This window comes from Marmota marmota, unplaced genomic scaffold, assembly GCF_001458135.2.
Source record: "Marmota marmota marmota unplaced genomic scaffold, marMar, whole genome shotgun sequence".
Classification (NCBI taxonomy): Eukaryota; Metazoa; Chordata; class Mammalia; order Rodentia; family Sciuridae; genus Marmota; species Marmota marmota.
In genome coordinates this window covers 15,172,382-15,194,921 of record NW_026000016.1, presented here as the reverse complement: position 1 = coordinate 15,194,921, position 22,540 = coordinate 15,172,382, and the positions used below count along the sequence as shown (strand labels likewise).

The window sequence follows — 22,540 nt, the reverse complement described above, 5'->3', positions numbered from 1 at the left end:
ATGACAGAGACTGTTTCATAATCCCTGTTTGAAGCTGAAGGTCAACAGTAGCATCAGAAAGTACAAATTAAGACACTGGCAAAGTCTCTTACCCACAATTTATGAAATGTCTGGATAGAGTCAGATGATTATGCTGGGATGATACTCAATACAGATGCATTGTTAATATGCAAAGAGGTCATTTGATGTCAACTAGTTTAATTTGAAGTATTGATAAAAAATAAATAATATTTCAGGAAGTTAAAAATTGACTGCTATGTTAAGTAAAGCATAAAATCCTATCATTTTGGGGTAAAATATGAGATTTTTTTCCTTGTCTGAATTCCCTTGGCAAAAAGAGGGGTATTGAGAGGAAGGAAGAACATCCTTCATTTTTCTGAGTATTTATTCCCTTGACAAGAGACTGCCCATGCCATATATGTCCACTTGTCAGGTGACAGTTGTGACTGCCTGAGTCTCTTTAACGTCTGTAACTCATACTCCTTGCCCAGACAACTGTCCCATCTCTGATACAGTCCATGAGAAGAGATATGAAGATGACTCAGCCTCGGAGCACTGTATGTAAATATGCCATGGAAAAGATTTGCAAAATAAATCTCTCTACCAGAGAAAATATGATTTTTCCACTGACCTCTATTCCCCTTAACATTGTCACCTTGGACTTATTATTATGACATGGATGATTTTCTGGTTTTTAATCATTACGGATCATAGTCTATGGACTTGATTTACATTTTAAAGCTATTAGACAGAAATGGAAATTTAAATAGTGAAATCAAAGAATAAACTCTCAATATGGAAAATAACTGGGCTGTAAACATCTCTGCTTATCTGCCCTCTCTCATTTTATATATGAGCATTATTTCAGTTGGATTCAAGCATGAGTGGCAGTCAAGTCCTGCAATTAGGAAACAGAGCACATAAGCAAAGCAGAATCAATCTCTATACTCTTAAGAAACATGTCAATAACTACATTTGTAAAGTCCTCCTCCCTCAGTTGGCTAGTTTGTTAATTTAACAAATGTTTATTGAGTACCTACAATGTGCCAGGTGCTATCTCAAACTATAGTAATTCTTCTGAAAATAGTTCTGAGAATAGTTTTGATAATTTCAACCATATCATGTTTGGGTTTGTATCCTTCTGAGATTAATGAAATGTCTGGGATGAGCCTACCCACTCAGTCAGCTATGGGCCCTTGGGATCTGGCTATCCCATTCAAATCCATCCTTTCCTGGTTGAAAACCACCATATACAACTGGTAGAAGGTGTCTGTTCTGAAATTAATATCAACAAAAAGAACTTTGGGTCATATGCCTAGCTTCAACTTCCAGGTCAGAGGCAAAAATTCAAGAATCACTCCATTATCTGGCACTCATATGGGGACACTGGCCTCTTTCTCCCCATTTCCCTCCCAAGACCTGGCTGCTTGCCATTTCCTTACATTCATTGTACTCTTTCCCACCTCCTGCAGTAGTTAACAAATGCAGATGCTCCCCAATTCAGGGTGATGGTTGGACAATTCCTAATATCTGGAGCTCATTACTGTGGCATTTTACTATACCTTCCTAAATGCCACCCTGGAGAAATTTGAAATACCATTTCATGATCAAGTTCAAAGAATGTAGTCCTTGAAAAAGTTGTTTGGGAATGCTTTTTTCCAAATGCATCAGCCTTTTTTTCTGACTCATGTCATGCAATGAAGATGTTAAAAGTGGATATAAAACTTTCTTCCATATTTCAAGTACAGTGTGACTGTTCATCTGGGTTTTAATTGCATCCATTTCAGTTATAAGGCAGCAAAAACACCTCATCGGTTACTATAGATTGAACTTCCTTACTTGCTTATTTTTCTCTGCCCACTCTTGCCTTTCTTTCCATCCATACTAGCACTCAGGTCAATTTGAATCAAGTTAAAACTGATTTCCAGACCACTAATTCTGGAAAGAAGCAAAGGCTGTGATTTTGGAAATATGAAAGAGTCAGAACATTATTACTGAATGGAGTTGATCATTTCTGTTCCATCTGGGTTAGTCTTAAACTTAGCCACATGTTCTAAAATTCTAATATTTGCTATCTACCTAAGGTCTGTGAAGGTTTTACACAGTCCATAAATAATTTCAAAGTTTTTCCAATGAAAGTTTGTACTTCTGTCAGAAACCTGTCCAATATCAGAAAGCACAAGAATACTTACCTGTTTAGCCTTGGTCTTTGAGATAGTATCAGAAATAGGTTTCTTTCGCTCCTTTACAGCAGTCTTAGAAAACAATTCCTCAAATTCATGACAATCTATGGATGGCTCTTCAATTTTTTCCCAAATAAGTGAAGGACTGGAGTCTCTATAGTTAAGCAAAAGAACAATGAAAGGGCCATCAAGCAGAACTACATCACGTGGAGCATAAACAGAAAAGAAGGGAAGGCAGGGAGGGAAGAGGCAAACAGAAAAAAAAGGGAGGGGAAGGAAAGAAAGATAAGGAGAAAGTAATATTTTATCAACTTGATGAGAAAGTTAAAATTCTATCCTTTAGGACCAAACCTCTGCCGTGAAATAATTTCCAGGAATTCTGAGGTATGAAATCACCATATAAAAACATAAAAAAGAAACTCCTTCTCAGAATGGGCTATGAAGGCAAGAAATGCTTGATATCTCACAATCCCAACTTGCCTCATTAGCCTGGCAGATTACTCATGGGCTAAAAATGTATATTTCCAAGAAAGCATCCTCCCTATCCCCATTACCTCCCATTGACCATTATTATTTGGCTTCTCAATGAGTACAGATTCATGGAGTATCATAAAAAGTGTTAAATGATTTTTACAAAAGCAAAACAACAATAAAACAGAAGAACTTTAAATCATGTATCTGGAGATAATTAGTTTGGGGCACAGTTTTAAAATGATCCATCAGCATAAATAAGTGATAGGGCACCTTCACAGAGAATGAACAACAAAGTTAAAAAGTAGTCAAGATATATAGATTCTTGCCTCCTGATGGGGTTTAGTGAAGAGAAAATTAGCAAAAGAAACAAAAAAGAACCTGCTAAGTATACTGTTTCTAAATGCAAGTCACATAACACAAAGAAAATACAAGGAAACGTGATAAGTTAGAAGAAGGAAGGCCAAGGGCATTTTGAGTATCTGGTTTTTCTTTCCCCTCCTCCATATTCCACAGAGAAGTCTCCCAGCATTGTCTCAATGACTAGGGAACCAGGTCATGGACAATGCATGGATGAAATCTGGTAGCGGATTGTTGAAAAGTATTATTTTATGATGATTATTCCCAACTATGATTTTATAACTTCACACTGTATAGATAATCACTTGTAGAAGTGCCATGAAATTCTTTAAAACTAAATTATTTCACACATGGAATGTGGATATATTTTTGCAACTGTTTCTTAGGAAAGACAGCTACAAACAAAACAGAATAGTAAAGCAAGGCTATGTCTTTTAAAGGATGCAAACACCATACTTAGCAATCAGTTTGCCTATGGATTCAATTTATATTTTTAATTTATAAGAAATGAAAATTTAAATAATAAAATCAATGATTTTTCCCTATAAAAATCTTATAGGGAAAATAACTGGTCTACAAATATCTGCTTATCTGCACTCCTTCATTTTGTGTATAAGCATTGTTTCATTTGGATTCAGGCATAAGTAGCAGTTAAGTCCTGCAACTAGGAAACAGCACATATGCAAGGAAATATGTCCTTAAAAGACATGTCAATAACTATATAGAGGGACATATATACATCTCACACATCAAAACATATGTCATTTGTTTTACCCCTTTGATATTGCTGGAGAAAAGCCTGCAATTTTAAATAACAAACTGTTTCACCAAATAATGATATAAAAATCTACAGGTAAGTTTTAGAATTATACTAAAAAAACACATTAAGTTGTATTTTTCCCAACAGGTTTAAGGCACAATGCTCCCCTTGCATTGACAAAACTGTATGAAGATGAGCTTGCTTTCATGTTACCTTTTACTATGGAGTTGAATTCTTGTCCAGTAAAGAGGCTTCATTGGCCGACAAGGCTCTACTGGTTGCTTCCTACTCCCTCTGTCCTGATTCATCCCTAATCCAAACAAGCCAGTGGGCAATGGAGGAGGAAGAAACCCACACACTTGTGGTGTTGGTAAAGTGCTACTCCCAACTTGTGGGGAGAGTGAAGGCCCAGACCCAGTGAGCAGAGGGGGTGGGGGAGGTGGGGGGATCCCTGTCCCAGGAGGTGGAGGAGGAGGGGCTGGAGCTGGTGGAATTCCCATACCTGGCAAAGGAGGAGGTTGGGGAATACCAACTCCAGGAAGAGGGGGAGGAGGAGGTATTCCCACTCCAGGAAGAGGAGGGGGAGGGGGTATTCCCATTCCAGGAAGGGGTGGGGGAGGAGGTATACCAGGAAGAGGAGGGGGAGGGGGTATTCCCACTCCAGGGAGGGGAGGAGGTGGAGGTATTCCAGAAAAAGTAGGGGGAAGAGGTATTCCCATTCCAGGAAGAGGAGAAGGGGGAGGTATTCCTACTCCAGGAAGAGGAGGAGGGGGTGGTATTCCCACTCCAGGGAGAGGAGGAGGAGGGGGAATTCCCACTCCAGGAAGAGGGGGAGGAGGAGGTATTCCAGGAAGAGGAGGGGGAGGGGTATTCCCACTCCGGGGAGAGGGGGAGGAGGAGGTATTCCCATATCAGGTAGAGGAGGCGGGGGAGGTATTCCCACTCCAGGAAGAGAAGGAGCAGGAGTGGGTGGCAGCATTTCAGTACCAGGCAGAGGGGGAGGTAGGGGAACTGCTACACTGGGCAGAGGAGGCACTGTCACATCAGGGAGAGGGGAAGGTGATGGAGTTGCCATGCCCAGGCTAGGCATGGAGGTAGAGGATTCTGTGCAAGGCAGAGGTGGTGGGGGTGGAATATTACAGCTGTTTCCAAAGGAGGAGAAAACAGAGTGTTCATGGCTGGTTTCAAACTCAGTACGAAAAGAAGGATGGGACAACTGTGACCCAGGCTGCCCCTGACTATCAGAACATGGAAGGGATGAAGGTGGTAGAGGCTGTGATACACTCGGCGTGGACTGATGGGCCTCAAGCTGTACTGATATTCGCCTTGGAGACACAATCAAAGAAATCTCAGAACAAAATTTTGTCTGAGGTCCAGAAGGTGACGTTGGAACAGCTGACTCTCCACTTTCAGCCCCAGGTGGACATGGAGGACCTTCTGACAGTGCCTTCACAGATGGTAGTGTTAGTATCCCACCCTCCTCTGTTGGGGAAGTCTGTATAGATTTTGCCTCTAAAATCCTTTGAGGTTGCATATCCTTTCCTACTAATCTTAAAGTTTCTAGGCAGACATCTTCTGAGGATGTCACTCCATTCTCAGCCCCTTGATGGCTGCCGGCCACCTCGGTGTCCAAGACAGGGTACTGCTTTTCTAGTTCAGCTATTTTGGTCCTCAGATCTTCGATGGTTTGTTCCAGTTGCTGAATTACATTTGCCTGTCCTTCAGACTTCGTATCCAAAATTTCCTGAGGGACAACAAGTACAGATTACAGTTAGATAGAAAATTAGGAAAAAATCGAAACATCAAAAGAAGAAATGTAAAATTAAAACAAAATTGTATTTGTTGGTTGTAATACTTCCAAAGAGATACCTCCACAGAAACACAAGATTTTATAGTAGTTTATACACATTACTATATGATCCTAAGTTCCTTATATGTCTCATCTTCTAATGTCACTAAGAACAATAGATGACTAGGAGTAGGAACGAAAATGCTGAGTGACAGTTATTTCTAAGTTAGGTCTATCTCTTTCCTGCCTAAGAACATTTGCTGTTAGGATAGTCCCTGAAGACATTTCTAAAGTAATCCTGAGTTTTAAAGGCAATCACTATCTTTTAAAAGTAGTGACGAATAAGTCTCTAATGAGGGAATGTGAAGTACTTTTGATATCTGTGGGAGCCATGGGCACACACTTTATGAGCATGTGTCATACCACTTATATAATGTTTACTGCAATTTTAAAGCTTTACCCAAGGCATTTCAAAAAGTGATAACTGATGGTTCTTCACAATTTATAAAGATGGACAGTTTATTTTTTTTCTTTGCTTTTTCAGTATAAAAGATTGAATGCAGTGATTTTTTTTTCCCACTGAGCTACATCCCCAGCTCTTTCTATTTTGAAACAGCGTCCTCCTACTTCAGCCTCCTGAGTCTCTGGAATTACAGGTATGTGCCACCATGCCTAGCATGATGGACATTTAGGCAAAAATTTGAGTGTTACATTATATTTACATGTAAGTATAGGTATTCATACACACACACACACACACACACACCCCTCAAGGTCCAGGGAGAGGAGGAGGAGGGGGTATTCCCACTCCAGGGAGAGTGCAGACAAATGTGCAGACAAAAGAGCAGAGTATTATAATGCAGAGTTTGATAAATTGTGCTGTAAATTTTCCATTGTAAAGGAAATTACTATAATAAACAATGTTTTATACCCTGTTTGCTCACGATACATAATTCCATTCATCAATTATGATGCTGGTACATATGAGAAGTAATTAAAAGAAAACGCTAGCATTAAAATTCATCCTAACAAGAGTATGACTAGTCCTTGGTTACAATGGGTTAATTAAATGTATAGATTATCTTCATTTTTCAAGCACACCTTAAAAGGGACCTTCAATTACAAATCAATAATTCTTGAATTATCCTGGTATATAATTATGGTTCCCATAAATTATTGTTATATAAAAAAGGTTAATTGATGAATGGCATACAAGAAGTAGATTCTGGAACAGTTTTCCAAAACTCTATTTTTATTTATTTTATTTTTTAAAATTTTTATTGGTGCATATTAATTATACATAATGGCATATTTATACAAGTGCATAACACGATTTAATCAATTTCATTGCCCAGTACCTCCCCTTGTCCTCTCCTTTTCCCCGTGCCCATGCCTGGATGCCTTCCACTACCCTAAGTGTCTCCCTTCTATTTTCAAGAGATCTCTTTCATTGTTGTTCCTTTTTCCTTTTTTTTTTTTCCTCTAACTTCTACAAATAAAAGAAACCATATGACACTTGTTTTTTCCAAAACTGTATTTTTAAATGACATTATATAGGCCAGTTCTTTTCCATCACAGATCTGAATATCATAAAAAGCATTATAAAAATCTGGGACAGTTAGCAAAACAAATTCACAAAGAAGAAAGTGATTCATAAGTCATAATGGCCTACATAGTAGAAATTATGACACACTTTTTTTCTATATGGATTTATACTTCCACAGTCACAGGCAGCTACTCCAACACAGCATCCATAGCTAGTTACAACAAATGTCATAGTATCAGTGACTGGGAAGATATCTTGAATTTTTAATTATAATTTACATAGTCAGTTGGCAAAAGATTAAGGAGAATCCTGTTATACATGAAAACTGGAACCAGAAAAATACCTGAATAGGGATTCATCATGACATGACTACAACCATCTTGAGTCATAACCACCATGATCACTCCTGAGTAACATTGGTCTGTTTTCCCCCATGTAGCCTCCCAGCATACTATAAATACACAAAACCATTAGAGTGGTATGTAGAGTTTTATGACCAGACCCTTGTGCCAGGAATGTCCCTGACTCTTTGGTATTAGAGTGAGATAAACCAGGTACATGTAGGCTTAGATGAAGCCATTTGGGTCCCGACCAATATACACATCCTTACTGCTGACCCAAATCAAGGGGATTCACTGATTGTGCTGCCTCACAGGACCATGTTTCTATTAGTAAGTTCCCAATAAACTATACTCTGTGTAATTCTGGATCTGTTCATATCCTTCAGTCTCACAGTACCTGGGCTATTTCTTATACACTGGGATTGTGTTGTTCAGAACAACCTGTTAAGTGTAATACACTCTAGACAATTTGGTTGTTATGTTAGACAGGTTCTCCCAATCCTCACCACCTCTCCTTCTATTTATTAAATTGTAAAGAAAAACTATTTTCATAGACTCTCTTATAGCCAGGTTCAACCAATTAAGTGTAGTCACACAGGGTTTTAGAAAGTGGAATGAGGTGAGAACCATGTCCTTTGTGCTTTGATTGTTCTGTTGACAGTAAAGATCTGAAAATTTGAAGCTTCTCTGGAACAACATTCCAATGTTCACTCTCCGATTTGCAATAATAACCTCAAAGGTCTTAGCTTTCCTGGTAGACCATGTTTCAAAATCTATAAAAGTTTTAGCTTAGAAGTAGATCCTTTAAATTTTCCAACCTTTCCATAAAACACTTTATTTATGTAGTAAACACTTCTGTTTAATACACCTAACATATTTTCTGGTTCCTGCAACAAAGCATAATCAGGTCCCAATATTTCAGAACAAATTGTGAAAAAAGAATTTTTTTTCCTAAGCAAGTGTATCAGATTTTTAAAATATATTTTATAATAATTGCATGCATTTATAAATTCTTAGAGTTAAAATAATTTTCCACAAAAATTTTTGGACAAAACTACATGGTGCTATTGTGAAAAGATGGTCATTTTCTGGTAATATCTGAGAACTTCATCAATCTTCTTAAAGGCCTTTGGCAATCATGATGTGTAAACTTACCTTTAAAAAAAAATCTGTTATATAATAATCCTTGCTGTATTTGCCAACTATATTAGGTGATCATGAATCCATTATATAACATGTGATACAAATCCTCCATCATCACCTTTCCTGATTTTAAGAAATCTTACAAATTCTGCAAGACTAGCAATGTTTCCTTATATCTGTATTTGCATCATGTGTCTTCAAACACCCTATCATTGACAAATTCACTCTGATAAAACTAAAGCATGGTGGATAGTAATAGATGGCCTATGTTAAATAGGGAGGGATTCAGGGTTGGACCTAATTTTATAAGTGGTCAATTTATTATTTTGTGTGCATTGTCTATTTTACTTATTTTTTTTTAAACAAGGAGATAATTAAGGGCACTTAGCTAATAAAAAGTTGAGAAAATAAGAATTTGGTATACTCTATCAGTTCCAAAAGTTTTCAAATATGGGCTGGGGTTGTGGCTCGGTGGCAGAGCACTTGCCTAGCATGTATGAGGCACTGAGTTCGATTCTCAGCACCAATATAAATAAATAAAGGTCCAGTAATAACTAAAATAAATAAATAAATAAAAGTTTTCAAGTATAAGATACAATAAGAACCAGAACTAAGAAATGGCAGAGGAAATAGTGATAAGAAAATAAAATTCCAGAACTGAGTCTATAATAAATAAGGCCATAATAGCCAGGTGGTTCCAGTAAGGTGGTAGAGTCCAATAATTTTTTAAGATAATAATATGTTAATATATAATAATAACAGATAGCAGAGACAAAAGTAGAAATTTTTATATAGATAATATTTTTATACAGTTTTTTAATAGAGAACATGGAAGAAAATTTGGGATAAGAGACTATCTGCTTCTTACATTATTCCCATTGTACAAAGAAAAAACAAACAAACAAAAATTTGCTAGACTCTTCATTCCCCTCTATGATTGTAAAATCCTAGTCCTGATTCAATGTTACAATTTTCTTCTTCCATTCCAGGAAGCAGAGCAATTAATTAATGTTCATCTCAAACCTTAACTGACTAGCCTATAAAATAAAGCCAGCCAGCCACTATTACAGAATAGCCAAATATATGTAGGATTTTTTATTCCTGAATTTAGCTAAGAGTCATGAAAGACTCTTATCTGGCCTTCCTTACCCAGGGTATATGGAGGGCTGGCTGGCTCTGAGAGAGTACCAATTCACAGTGTCAGCGGGAACTTTCTATAGTGCTCTCTGGAGAAGGCTTGCCTTGCTTGTCAGCAGTTAAGGGGTGATTTCTCTCTGTGTTTTTAGTTTTGTTGTTGTTCATTTTTAGGGATTTATAAAGAAATTTACATGGTAAATATTGGTCATTATTAAGAAAAAAGATTTTCTATTCTTTGGTCAGTTAAGCAAACATCTTCCTCTTGGGATCCACAGGAAGTGAAGTGAAGATCTATCTTCAGGGCCACCCACTGACAAAGCTCTAATTTAATCTCTAAGAGATTGCCAGGCAGTCTGTGGTCCACAGAAAGCCCTCAATTTGGAGCCTGCTCTCCTGTGTCCAGTGTCTGGGACTTAATCTTCTCTTTTTTATTTTCATTTATTTATTTATTTGATCTTCTCTCTCTTCAGGATACAAATAGAGGGAGGCCTATCAGATTCTCACAGGACTTGACATTGGAGAAACACACTCTAGACTTCTATATTTTTCAAAAAAGCATTACGAGAAACTGTGTAACACTATCTCATGTTAATGGTTCTTATTATCAAAAATTAAGTATTTTTTTTAAAAAGGAAAGGAAAATCAATATTGGCAATTTTTGCATAGAACATATATAATGGAGGAAAGATAAACCTATTTTTAGTCAACACACTAACAAATGTATTTTATGTAACGCCAATTTTAAGATTATTTGTATTTAAAACTATTGTTTCAAAACCCTCAATCACTAAAAGTGGTAGAGTATTCCATCTACTTTGGCTCAACAATTATATACAATAAGTCAGCCAAAATTCTTCCATTCCTGTATAATCTTACATGTGGGTGGTGATGGTGAGTTCTTATAAATTGTTTGAACACTTGCATATCACAAAATACAAATTGCCATTGAAAAATAAAATGTTCACCAAAAACATTTTTCCAAATGCAACATTATCTGATTCCCAGAAAAAAAGAAAACATTACTGTAACATTAAGGTTACAACTGTCAAAAAGAAAGCCAAGATATACTCAAGTAAAGTTTTTGCTGAAAAGTTAATTTGCTCATCTTTGAAACTTTATTATGTTTATTATGTAAGCAGGATACTTTCCGAACCTAAAATATAAAAACTGCTTATTAGTAAGTTACCACTGTAATAATCTCTTTAGTAAGTTTTGATAGGAGATATGTAATTCATTTTCTACCATTCTTAGATTTTAAGTTCTGCTAAATTCTAATAATATATTACCAGAAAGCTAGGGGACTGTATAAAATAGATTAGGGCACATCTATAAAATACGCATCCTGATCTTCACAGAAGCGTATAAACTCTATTTGTTACGTTCTACATTCTGAACCATTCTAAGGTTCTGGAACAAACCAGTAAACCAATACATGATAGACATGAATCTATAGGAAAAAAATCCAGATTTTTAAATATGATTATGCACATATGTAAAGTACAATTTCAAATCTGAAGTGAAATTTCAAGAAAGGCTTAAGTATTAGAACATATGGTAAGTTATAAATAACTTATTTAAGGTTTCTAAAGTAGAACATATTATAAAAAAGAAAAGCTTCACACAGAGAGGGCTCAAATGGCATCTATGAATCTTGATAAGGAAACCAAAAATGAATTATTGAAAATTAAAATTTTTTGAGCTGAAATGAATATGAATAACTCCTCCAGATCCTTTACTACATAAAAGAGAAATTTGATGTGGAAAGGAGAAAGATAAATTAGAAATCATAATTGGTCACATTACTTTTAGCATAATTATTGATAAACAGATTGATATAAAGGTTAAAGGAATCATCATTAGTCAATAACCTCAGTGGGAGTAATAAACAATGTGTCTGGGAAAGAGGATCAGGAAAAGATGAAATAGGGCTGGGGCTATAGCTCAGTGGCAGAGCACTTGCCTAGCATGTGTGAGGCACTGAGTTTGATCCTTAGCACCACATAAAAGTAACAAATAAAATAAAGGCATTCTGCAATTTGGAAAGCAGTATGGAGATTTCTTGGAAAGCTGGGAATGGAACCACCATTTGATCCAGCTATTCCCCTTCTCGGACTATACCCAAAAGACCTAAAAAGAGCATACTACAGGGACACAGCCACATCAATGTTTATAGCAGCACAATTCACAATAGCTAGACTGTGGAACCAAACTAGATGCCCTTCAATAGATGAATGGATTAAAAAATGTGGCATTCATACACAATGGAATATTACTCAGCACTAAAAAATAACAAGATCATTTGCAGGGAAATGGAAGGCACTGGAGCAGATTATGCTAAGTGAAGTTAGCCAATCCCTAAAAAACAAATGCCGAATGTCTTCTCTGATATAAGGGGGGTGTCTCAAAATGGGATAGGGAGGAAGAGCATGAGAAGAAGATTACCACTAAATAGGGAAGAGAGGTGGGAGGGAAAAGGAGGGAGAAGGGGAGTTGCACGGAAGATGGAAGGAGAACCTCATTGTTATACAGAATACATGTATGATGTTATGATGAGAAAAAGACAAAAAAAATGTATGTCACATTAGATTGGATAGAGAGAAGTGATGGGAGGGGAGGGGAGGGGAAAGGGGGATAGAAAGGGCAACAGAATAGAATAGACATTATGATTGCTGTATGTATATAGGTGACTGTATGACCAATGTGATTCTGCAATCTGTACAATCAGAAAAATGAGAAATTATACCCCAGTTGATTCAAATGTATGAATTGGCAGATCATTGTAATGTCATGTGTAGCTAATAAAAATAATAATAAAAAAATAAAGGCATTCTATCCATCTGCAACTACTAAATAAATAAATAAATAAGAAAAGGTGAAATAAATAGTAAAGGAAAGGAACTTGGTGTTTTTGTTCCCTCTTTCATCTTCTAAATTTTCTCTTCAGTTATTTGATGTGGCATTGTGGCACAGTTATAGATCATACTCTAAAAACAATATATGTCTTAATTTTCCCAAATAGTGCAAAGAAGAAAACAATATTTTATTACAGTTTCACTTTCCTCTAGTGGTCTATGGGTGTAAAGTGCAGTTCCATTTTTCACCTCCTAATCACCTTTCCTGTGTTAACACCCAACTATTCTCAAAGGTCATTTAAAAAAAAAAAAAAAAAAAAGCCTTCCTAAAGAACAAAGCTTAGAGAAAATCAAATGGAATGAATTAGGAACATTAGCCAGAGTGGTGGAGCTGCTGCCTTATAAGTTTAACCCTGGCTATTATAAAGAATCAAAGACTACTAACACTTCTGCCTTCTTAAAACCCTCTCTTCTCTTGGCTTCTACAATTTTACACTCCTCTTTTCCCATTCTTCTCTGTTCCCTTCCCTGGATTTTGGGAGGAAGAGGTGAAGACTGTCCTTGGTCTGCTGTCTTCTCTAAATACACTGAAAGACCTCATCAGATTCTGCATCTGTAATTTCTCATCATTGCAAATTTTTCTTTTTTTATCAGTTTACTTAGGCTTGCTAACATCTTTAAACCATTTCTTTAAATCTTTGTCTCTTAAACCAGTTTCCAGTGGATGTCAATGTTTCTGGTGCAGAGACTGCTTTTAGAAGGACAGGCTAATTGATACTCTACAGAGTTACTGACCCCATTGGCAGACTTTCTTTCTTTTTTTTTCTTTTTCTTTTTGGTACTGGGGATTAAATCCAGGGCCTTTCGCATGTGCACTCTACCAACTGAACTATATCCCCAACCACCCCCAGTGGCAGTCTTTGCTTGCTATTTTTCCTATATCACATCAACACATTAGTTGAGATTCTCATCACCACACAGATAGGGTTGGAAGTTTAATAGTTGGTCCCCCTAAATGGCTCTACTGTTCCTTTTCCTATCAATATTACATTTCCTGGCCAAGTAATTGTTCCTTAAATATTAACCCATCATTATACTTACTTGTTCAAAAACCCATAGCTCCTACCTTCTGAGCACAAGATATGTTAAATTCTCTACTTGATTTACAAGGTTATAGCCTATAACATTCGGATACCCCATACCCAGTCGGCCCACTGCAGACAGATGCCATGAAGATTAAATAAGATACAGTCAATCATGGTATTCCCATTAGTTATGAATAAAGTAACTGCAAACACTGAAGTAATCAATACTGAACTCCTGCTCCTACAGGAAACACAGGGTTAGATTCCTACAAACATTTGGTTAAATTTTTGTCACCTAATCAGAATATAACCCTGACTTCATGTGTGTTCCTGCTGAAAGACACCTTATTTAATACCTATTGCTGATTCATTAATATTGAATTGATGGCTAGCCTCACAGTAACTTATGCTGGAACAGAGCTCATCTGACCTGCATTTTCTCCATAAGGCACATCATAGCCTTCCTGCTCTTAGGAACACCAGATGGCTCTTTAGCACTAAGATTGGGAACCATTTTAAACAGTGAAATCACCAGGCAAAAATATAAAAAGGTAAAAAACATGGCATTAAAATAGACAACAAAAAGATACTTGTTTGCAGATTAAAGCTAAAATAAGAAAGCAGAGCTTCCCCTTGCTCAATATACATAGTTGAGAGACTAAAAGTTTTAATACTCTGTGTATGTTTGCAAGTGACCATGAAAGTACCACATGAATATTGTTTTGAGGAATACAATAAATTTTAGCAAGTGAGTGAGTTTGCAATACACAACTGACAAATAATGATTGACTATATTACGAAAGCAATTTTTAAATACACAGAATATTGCTCAGATAATATTAAAATATGCTAATATGTTGAGTGTTTCCTAAGTGCCAGAATCTCTACAAAGCACTTTACATAAATGAATGCATTTAAAACCCACCAAAACCCTAAGAGACAGGAATTGTTATTATGCCCATTTTATACATGAGGAAACTAAGGCACAGAGTAAAACAATTTCCCTGAAAAGCATAATAAATCTCATAACAACTCTAATAACTAACATTTCATTAGCAGTTCTACTAAATTTCTTCTATGGTTTGAATATGCCCCCCGCCAAAAAAAAAAAAAAAATCATGTGTTGAAAACCTGATCCACAGTTAAAATAATTAAATACTTCCAAAAATGGTAATTGGAAGGGAATTAGGATTGGATGAGATCGTGAGGGAAGAGGCCACCATGATGCTAGTAGTGTCTTTATCAAAGGAAGACTGAGCTAGCGCACTTGCTCTGTCCCTTGAAATGTTGCACTCTGCCATGTTGTGAAGTAATCAATTTTGAACTCGTGCTCCTACAGGAAACACAGGGTTAAATTCCTGTAAACCTTTGGTTAAATTTTTGTCAACTAATCAGAGAATAACCCTGACTTCATGTTGTGATATGGTAAGAAGGTCCTCAACAAATACTGGTGCCACACTCTTGGATTTTCCAGCTGCCAAAACTGTGAGCTCTATTCTTCAGAAATTACCCAGTCTATAATATTCCATTTTCTATAGCAACAGAAAATAGACGAAGAAAAATTCTGAAAAAGATTCTCTCCTTCATAACTCCAGCCAGATCTCTGACACCTCTTCTTGACTAGGCCTCAACCGTGGCCTACAAAGACTTGAACAAACACTATCATGCTGTCCAACGGCTCAAGACCACACACCCCCTTAGAGTGCCTACATAAGAAAACTCAAGACTGCCAAAAAAATTTGTTGTTTATTTTACCAACACCTAGAGATAGGAACTCTATTTCCTGGTCTCTGGGGGAAACAAAGGATCCTAACTTCAATAACTGCCATTAGCAGACACTGCTGGTCTAATCCTTTTATACTAATGAGCCCCTTGTAATTTTCACTTCCTTGACGCTCCTGAGTCTCCTCACACTCTTCTCCCTGTTTCTCCATTTTCCCTTTAAAATGCTGTCACCTCTCCCTGTTGCAATAGCTACTACAGAGTACTATCTGACCTTACCATCTTTACTAGTATCTGGTTTTGTTTATCTTTGACAGTTCCTCAGTTACAAGTGGAATAACTGGAATTCATACCCATGCAAACTGGTCCGAAGCTCACATTCTCAACCACTATGGTATGAATATAAGCAAATTTTCTACCACTCCCCAAGATGCACACTCTGCTCTCTCTCACCAGGTCTCTCATATGTTTACTCTTTCATCAAACATTTTCTGTGATCCCCATAATGTCAGATCCTGTGTTAGACATGGGAGGGACAAAGAAAGTACTAGTCGTCTTATCCTTAAAGAATTTAATTGTATATTTAATGATTATTGAAAAGGGAGATAAATTATAGGGTGTCATAGAATGTGGACATGAAAAGAGCCTATGGACTGAGGCTCCTCAGGTAATATGTCAAAGAGGAAGTCAAATTTGATGAGTTTAGGTTAAGTAATAAAAATTATGTAAATTAAAACAGGGGAAGTATGAGTGTGGAAGAAACACATACATACAGACGAATACAAAGGACTCTTAAGTTTCAAAAAGCTAGGGTATTTTAAAGGCTGGAATAAGCCCAACAAGAGGAAATAGTGAATGATCAGGCAAAGACAGGATGGCAAGAGAAAACCCTATCTATCAAGCTCAGGAGTCTGTATTTTTTCTCAAAAACTATGAGTGGTCCATGAATGAAATCTAAAAAGATATTAGACATCAGTGAATTTGAATTTTTAGGAAGATAACTCTGGAGGCATTGTGGAAGAGAGATTAGACAGGATTAAGACTCTAAGTAAGAAGACCTGTCAAGAGACTGCTGTAGCAATCAATGGGCTCTGGGCTCTCCAAGGGCTGTCAGGATGCATAGAGAAGGCCAAGAGGCTAAAAGCAAGCTGCCTCTCACATCACCTGGATTACTGCCCCTCCCACCCCAACACCACTGCTTTACCTTTACTCTCTTCTCCCTCCTGAAATACTCTTATTCCTCCACCTGCCCAAAATAAGGAGTTGATCAAAGAAACTGTCCTTATAGTTTCTCAAAAACTTTCCCATTGATTTTAAGTTCTGTAATACAAATACACTACATATCTTAGCAGAATTACCTTACATCTTGCATATCATTTCAAGTACAAAGAAGAGATATATCCCTTTAACTTAACTGCTTAATAACTGGGACATTGTCTTGTAATACCTTGTATTTCCCTCAATATCTACCACAAATATTTTGCATACAGTATGTCAGCAAATTTTTGATAAGGGATAAACATTCTATATAGTCAGCTTTCTACTCCTATGACAGAATACCTGAGAAAAACAACATAAAGGAGGAAAGATTTACTTTGAATAGTTCCAGAGGTTTCAGTCCATAGTACCTTGGCCTCATTGCTGTGGGCCTGTAGTGAGGCAGAACATTATGGAGGGGAGGGTGTGTTAGAGCAAATCTATGGCTCATAGGAACCAGAAAATAGAGAGAAAAGAAGGGACAGAGACAAGATATAGTCCCCTTCAAAATTGTCCCACCTCCTACAGTTTCCACCACCCTCACAATAGTACATTCAGCTACGAATCCCATCAAAGCTTAATCCATGGATGAGGTTAGAACACTTATAAAGTACTTATTAAACATCTTAGAATGAATGATTCGACATTGAGGTGGACTGTAAGAATGGCTAACCCATGGTTTCTAATGTCTGGCCCCCTAAGCCCTATTTTTCTTACTCTGGTTTATATTTTTCTTATTTACTTATCTTGTGAATTGTTTCGTTGATTTGTAATCCTTGTAAGTTCATATAGGTCAAATAGCCCTCATCCAAAATGCTTGGGATCAGAAGTGTTTGGGATTTCCGTTTTTTGTTTTGTTTTGTTTTGTTGTTGTTGTTGTTGTTTTTCATTTTGAAGTATTTGCATACATTTAATAAGATATCTTAGGAATGTGACCCAAGTCTAAATGTGAAATTCATTAGTTTCATATATAACTTGTACACATAGCATGAAGGAACTTTTTACAATATTTTTAATAATTTTGCACATCACACAAAGTTTCATGGTAATGGAATTTTTTTCTACTTGTGGCATCATGCTGGAGCACAAGCAGTTTCAGATTCTGAAGCATTTTGGGTTAGAGATGGTAGATTAACCTATATAACTTTTCCTTTAGAGATGGGAAGGACCTTGCATTAAACAATATTTTTTTATTCCTAACTCTTCCATATGTCCATTGCATTCTATCCTAATTCAAATGACGCCTTGCTTTTGTAAGTATACATCACCATTTCTTCAGAATTACTTTCACCTCACACCTTTCTTTTAATCTGATGTCTTTTACTTTTCAAATTTTTCCTGTGCCAAGACACTTTCTATGCCAAGACACATGATCTTTCAGGTACCATCAATTAAGTTTTCCACATCATTTTCCTCTGTTTCCTTTATTTGTTCCTAAATTAAGATACTTCTGAAAAACTAATAAATTGCACAGAGAGGTCATTGTATAAAGAGCACTATATCGATACTTTAAGAAAATCCAATGGAAAATAATTTTTAATTCAAGTAAATTTGTAATTGAATTGGGTAATAAGGGGCCCTTCTAGGGCTGATGGGAAAGGAATATTGTTCTGACACTTGAGACCTTATTAGCATATAAACTGTTCAACATATATAAGATAGTCCTTATATGTTTCTTTTTATTGCTTAGCACTTTGTCATAAATGTGGCTATTCATTACTAATAAATATTGTAATTTAACTTTTAATTATCTGATATTATCAATCATTACCTACAGCTAGAGTGTTTAAAAATCAAAATTTTTTTATTCTGTTTACCTTTCAAGTGATCTATTAACATTAGAAAGATAAAGAGTTTTAGGAAAATGCTTCAAAATAAAAATTTTGTATATAATTTCAAGAACAAAAAATAAGTTAAACCTTATGACAACCAGTTAAAGCATGCTATGTACACCAATATTTAACTTGAAGCAAACATTTTTAGACAAAATAATTGACACTTAACTATTTATAATCCTTTAGAGTATAAAAGGATTTAATATTTCAAATACAAAAGGATAAGAGAAGAATATTGAAAGTCCTATTTCAGTTAATGACATAATTCTTTGAACAATTCAGATTTTTCAGATTTGTTTTTTTTTTAATGCAGATATTGAGCTCTCAGAATTATTAACTACAGGGAGAGAGTAAAGTCAAAATTCATTTAATAAATTCCAATTAGCTTCAGTTGAGAGAACACATGCCTTGAACACACATCTGAAGAAAAACCTAAAGATGCTTTCCAACTCCGCTGCAGAGCTGACCAAGCAGTCCTGGGGATCTCATTCTGACCACAGAACACTGCAGGCAGTACCAGATGGACAAGCAAACCTGCAATATTTATTATTCATATAGAGCAAACAGGCCTAAATCCTCTTACTTCCTTTGCAGTGGTAATTTACAAAGATACAGAGCTGCCATCTAGTGACTAAAAAGAAAAGAGCAAGGTGCTTAATGTGAAAAATCATAAAGCCTTTTTTTTAAAAAAAAAGGCAATAAAACACTAAATTTAGTAAAACTATCACAATTTAGCACATCGAACTTCCAAATGTATAGGTAAACTAATATACCTATATGTATCTATAATGTATCTTGACATCTAATTCTTTTTTTTTTTAATTTTTTTATTGTTGGTTGTTCAAAACATTACAAATTTCTTGATATATCATATTTCACACTTTGATTCAAGTGGGTTATGAACTCCCATTTTTACCCCATATACAGATTGCAGAATCACATCAGTTACACATCCATTGATTTACATATTGCCATACTAGTGTCTGTTGTGTTCTGCTGCCTTTCCTATCCTCTACTATCCCCCCTCCCCTTCCCTCCCCTCCCCTCTTCTCTCTCTACCCCCTCTACTGTCATTCATTTCTCCCCCTTGTATTATTTTTCCCTTTCCCCTCACTTCCTCTTGTATGTACTTTTGTATAACCCTGAGGGTCTCCTTCCATTTTCTTGCAATTTCCCTTCTCTCTCCCTTTCCCTCCCACCTCTCATCCCTATTTAATGTTAATCTTCTTCTCCTGCTCTTCTTCCCTACTCTGTTTTTAGTTACTCTCCTTATATCAAAGAAGACATTTGGCATTTGTTTTTTAGGGATTGGCTAGCTTCACTTAGCATAATCTGCTCTAATGCCATCCATTTCCCTGCAAATTCTATGATTTTTGACATCTAATTCTTATAAATAATAGAGCTTAAAATTATTAGGACAACAAAATTAATTTCTCATCTCCTCCATCTAATGGTTCTGGAATAAAATGATACTAAACAGCCTTAGGGTGCTTTGCACTATAAAAGTATGAGTTTTTATCATTGTAGAGGTATAGAATCAAATGCATATGCTCTAATCTTAGTTTCTCCCTTCATCAATTTTGTGGCTTTAGGCAAATTACTGTTACCTCCTATCAACATCATTTTTCTCTATCAGTAAAATGTGAATTAAAACAATTATTTTAAAGAAGTATTGTAAGGAATACACAATATAATATAGTAAAACAATAAGTATACAGTAGTAGGTTGATAACTCTAGTTCCTTGTATCACCCTTATGGTCAGTTACTTAGACTTTTATGAAAAATAAAAAACATCATCGAAAATGAGCCAGTCCATTAAAAAAAAAAAACCACTTATAACAAGGAGTCAACGTTCGCAAAAGTCAGTCATGCCATTGTTATGTTCTTAACCTCAACTTCTTCCAAATATTATTAACTCTTAATTAATTTATAATATTTCTTGACTTCTGGACACTTCATTGTTCAAATAAGGAATATTTATTCAATCTATTTCACCCTTAAGTCTCTGTTTTTAAATCCCCTAGTCCACCAGGTTTTCTGCTTACTGCAATATATTTTACCATAGACCATACCTCAAGGAAAAGAGAAAAGTCACTAAATAATCTTTCACATAAGCCAAGTGCATCAGCACACAGCTGTAATCTAGCAACTCAGGAGGCTGACACAGAAGGATCCCAGGTTCAAGGCCAGCCTTAGCAAGGCCTTAAGCAATTTAGTAAGACCCTGACTCAAAATAAATAAAAAGTAAAAAACGGATGAGAGCAGGCAAGGTAGCACATGCCTGTAATCCCAGCAGCTTGGGAGGCTGAGGCAATAGTATTGCAAGTCAAAGCCAGCCTCAGCAACTTGGTGAGGCCCTAAGCAACTTAGCAAGACCCTGTGTCTAAATAAAATATAAAAAAGGGCTGGGGATGTGGCTCAGAGGTTAAATGCCATTGGGTTCATCCCCAGTAACAATAAATAAATAGGAATGGGGATGTAGCTCAGGAATAAAGTACCCCGGGGTTCAATCCCCAGTACCAAAAATAAATAAATAATAATATTCCACATGAGTGTGTATTTTAAAGATATTATAACTATAATATTAATATAGAAGACAGTGTTGTACATGTTTTATCATGTTGTTATTACAGAATACTTCTTGTCTAGGTTCTCTTTGGCAGTATCATATACAACAAAGAATTCAGTCAAGTATCACTTGAACATAAAATTTAGAAAAAATTAACATTTTCTTTCAGGTAACAATTTAACCATGACTACCTTAATAACAACAAAAAGCTCAAAAAATAATGAGATGATGTGTTAAAGGCATTCTTTTTTCTTAATTTTACTGAATTTACTATTTCTCTTTTCCCTCTTTTTAGCTTTATCTAATTCACTTTCGGTTAGATTGTAGTTAATTAAATAACCCATCAGCTGAGTCCACCATGCCTCTCCAAGTACCCCCAGGTTGATGTATGTCCCTTCACTGGCAAAAACAAATAAGCTGAAAAAACTTGATTACACTGCCCTTACAAGCAGATTTGCTTTTAATTATAATAGCACATATGATGCTGTATTTTTGTGAAACATCATGGACTATTTTCTATGCTAATGTTATGCCTCATTTCTCCTCCAGGGGGAGCACAATTTTCATGTATGATGCAAGGCTGCTTCTTCAAATGGAAAGTTAGTTTTTAAAAATTTTTTTCCTTCAATTTTAATTGATTCAAGTTAGTTACACATAACGCTAGGATTCCTTTTGACAAAATTATACGTGAAATATCATATTCATAATTATAAATACATGAATATCAGTTCCCAGTACTTTCCCTTAGCCTTACTCTTCTCCTTCCTCCTATTTTCTTATTTAGATGGGATTATTCTACTGTTTTTCCCTTATCCCATCCTTCCTCCCTTCCCCTCAATCCCTTTCTTCTACTCCCCTGATCTTTCTTTTATTTTGATGGAAGCCCCCCAAACAAATCCTTGTTTCTTCTCTCTCTTTCATTTTAGACTAGATTCCATATATCAGAAAAAAAACATTCAACCTTTGACTTTCTGGGATTAGTTTATTCACTTAGCAAATAGACTCTAAATTTAGGCTTTTAAGAGTTTTAAAGGATGAACAATTCTTTAATTTACAGAGAATGGCACTGTCCCAGATCCTCTACATATGTCATTACATAGTAACCAGAAACAGATCTGGGTGTAGAACACAAGTATGAGTCCTCTTTTTTCCTGTTAGACCGCACTCAACAGAACAAACATCCCCTTTACTGTTGATTTCTAACAGCACTAAGTTATTTTCAGAAGCATAGTTGGACAAAAGTATAAATAAATTAAACCAAAAAATTTATATATAAAATATCAACTACTATCCATAATTATTGTTCCACAAAAAAATATTATCTTCCTTGCCAATTTTTTTTTTAAATAATAAGTCCATTTAAGCACAAGAAAAAAAAAAAGACAAAACTTTTGGCTTCTTCTGTAACAGAAAAAAGCACCATGGATTTAAACAGATACCAAATAATATTTTTTCCACCAAAGCAATTTAAAAACTTAAGAGGCTGGGA

General features: G+C 35.9%; 1 protein-coding gene across 1 annotated transcript in view; it reads right to left on the bottom strand.

Moving 5' to 3' along the window:
* Fmn2 (formin 2) overlaps window positions 1-22,540 on the bottom strand; it is a 352,705-nt gene that overhangs the window by 238,658 nt on the left and 91,507 nt on the right. Inside the window, 3 exon segments of the mRNA XM_015483532.2 lie at window positions 2,193-2,337; window positions 3,988-4,642; window positions 4,645-5,518. Of these exon segments, the coding sequence (XP_015339018.1) occupies window positions 2,193-2,337; window positions 3,988-4,642; window positions 4,645-5,518 (1,674 nt within the window).